We start from the raw sequence: 2,453 nt of genomic DNA, 5'->3' as shown, positions 1-2,453 counted from the left end.
CATAGCGACAGATGCCTCACAGTGTGAAGAAAAGGCCGGTGTTGGCATTTTCTCCATCTCCCTTGACTGGTCATTCTCACTCCGCCTTCCCGATTACACCCCTATTTATTTGGCCGAATTTTTAGCAGTAGTCTTGGCTTTGCGCAAATTAAACAGCTCTTTGTCTTCTGTCATAATTATGACGGATTCATTATCGTGGTTTTCCTCTCTCAACGCGCCTACTACATCTCAGGCTCTACACTTATTCAAATGCTTGATTCCTCCCCACGTGTGTTCGTTACGGTTGGTCTGGGTGCCTGGGCACAGGGGAATCCATATGAATGAGGTTGCTGATACCCTGGCGAAGGCATCTCTTCAAGGCCCAGTCGTATCTGTGCTTCCACCCAGCGCATATATTACTGCGGCCAGATTTCGCAGGTATCTGCTCTTGAAAGAATTCGCAGAATCAGCTCTGACCTCCTCTCCCGAATTCCGGCATCTCCTTTACCCATGGAGCTGTAAAGGATGGCGATCACGCAAGCTTGAGGTTTTCTTCACGCGTCTACGTTGTCGCGTGCCTCACTTAAACTTCTACCTTTACATATCTGGTCTGGCGGTCTCCCCATTGTGCCCGTTCGGCAGAGAACATGAAACGATAGATCATTTTTTGCTGACCTGCCGCCGTTTCTCCTCTTTACGGAGCCGCCTGCTGGAGCATCCGTTACGACAGCTAAGTCTAAGTCTATCAGCTGGGGTTGCTCTGTCTCTTGGGGCTTGCTCCCTTGGGCACAGTAACTGGAATGTGCTCTCCGCCATGCAAAACTTCCTTACAGACACTAAACGGCTGCCGTCTTAAGCTCTGTTCTTTCTCATATCAATATTTCTCTGCGCCGCAAGCTTTCCGAAACATGGAACTTTTAGCCCCGTTCTCAATTTCAGTCACCGATCTCACAGTATTTGTTTAGCTTATTTCAATTACACATCTGAATTTCTTTCATTTATTTCCTAAATTCAATTATTATTATTATTTTTAATCCATCATTATTTTCTTGTTTAACATTCTGAGCACCTATCAGTCGCCGCCTGTGTCTTGGCCAATCCCCCGCAGTGGGTACGTGCCATTATTTAGAGGACAACAACAACAACAGCTGAGAGACTACTCCAAGCCGTCGGTTCCTTGCGTACCAAGTTACCTCTGCCCCTTTCTACTGCTGCTTCTAGCCGCCACGTATCATTTGGTGGAGGTTGCTAAATTCGATCCCCGACCTCAAGCTGGCTCTCGCCGTGGCCGCCGTCTCGCCAACATGTCTACAGAGTCCGAGCTATCTCCCTCTCCGTCAACACCGCCAGCGGTCGTCGTCGCCCACCACCGCGAACCGGGCACGTTCTGCGGTACAGACGACGTTGATGTGGACGACCGGCTGGCCCTTTACGAACGCGTCAGCACGCACAACAGGTGGTACCCAACGCTGATGCTCGCTAATGTGATATTTTACCTGACCGGCACCGCGAGAGTGTGGTTCGAAACCCACGAAGATGACTTGACCTCATGGGACATCTGTAAGCAGAAGCTCCGCGACCTCTTCGGAAAACCCATCGGCCGCCAACTCGCCGCCAAGAAGGCACTCGCGTCACGCGTCCAAACTTCCTCCGAGACATACATAGCCTACATACAAGACGTCCTCGCCTTGTGCCGTAAGGTTGATAAAGACATGTCCGAGGCAGATCGAGTTGGCCACATACTGAAAGGCATTGCCGACGATGCCTTTAATCTGCTTCTACGCAAAGACTGTTCCACGGTCGCTTCTGTTCTTCAGGTGTGCCGGCGTTTCGAGCAAGCCGAACACCGGCGCATTTCTCACCGTTTTGACCGGCTGCCGAACACTGCTGCTAGCTCCTCTTGTGAAGATCTTCCAACATTGCGGCAGCCTTCCGACCCGGCTATCTTAACCCGTATCGTGCGCCGCGAACTGGAGGCGATGACGCCCGCTGTTTCTTCCTTGTGGGACAACTCCTTGGCCCTCATCCAAGCCGTCGTTCGCCAGGAGGTTGCGAACATGGCCGTCCCTTCTCCTCGCGCCGTGGACAACGCTCATGCCAGCCCGGACCCTCCAGTGATCGCAGCTGCCACTTACAGTCGCAGCTACTCGCCTCGGTACCGATATCGCCATCCTGCCGAATGGCGTACCTCTGATGGCAGGCCGATCTGTTTTACCTGCTCTCGCGTCGGACACATCTCCCGTCACTGCCGCAGCCGTTGGTCCCCGCCACCTCGCCCCTACTCCTTCGTCGACCGCGGCAACGACTACGGCCCGCGCCACTTCACACCACGTCCCGATCCGTTCCGTGACGAGCCCGCTCCGCACGCTCGTGGGTCCAGCCGCTCACCTTCCCCATTAGGCCGACGCTCCCCTTCTCCTACCACACGCCGCAGCCCTTCTCCTTCGACCTCCCGCCACTTCTCGGAAAACTAG

The 2,453-nt window shown here is 53.7% G+C and overlaps 1 protein-coding gene across 1 annotated transcript; it reads left to right on the top strand.

The window, feature by feature from the left end:
- Positions 1-1,283: 1,283 nt before the first annotated feature.
- On the top strand, positions 1,284-2,453 carry LOC149356597 (uncharacterized). Its single transcript, XM_089577801.1, has one exon. The coding sequence runs from the start codon at positions 1,284-1,286 to the stop codon at positions 2,451-2,453; it is 1,170 nt and encodes a 389-aa protein (XP_089433927.1).

Source organism: Amblyomma mixtum, chromosome 3 (genome assembly GCF_055824585.1).
Source record: "Amblyomma mixtum isolate Tamu chromosome 3, ASM5582458v1, whole genome shotgun sequence".
NCBI lineage: Eukaryota > Metazoa > Arthropoda > Arachnida > Ixodida > Ixodidae > Amblyomma > Amblyomma mixtum.
Note: the sequence above shows the minus strand (reverse complement) of the source record. Positions and strands in the feature narration are given on the sequence as shown.

What these genes read in the sequence shown, in the direction of transcription:
- LOC149356597 (XM_089577801.1), top strand. Translation starts at nt 1,284, where the DNA reads ATGTCTACAGAGTCCGAGCTATCTCCCTCTCCGTCAACACCGCCAGCG.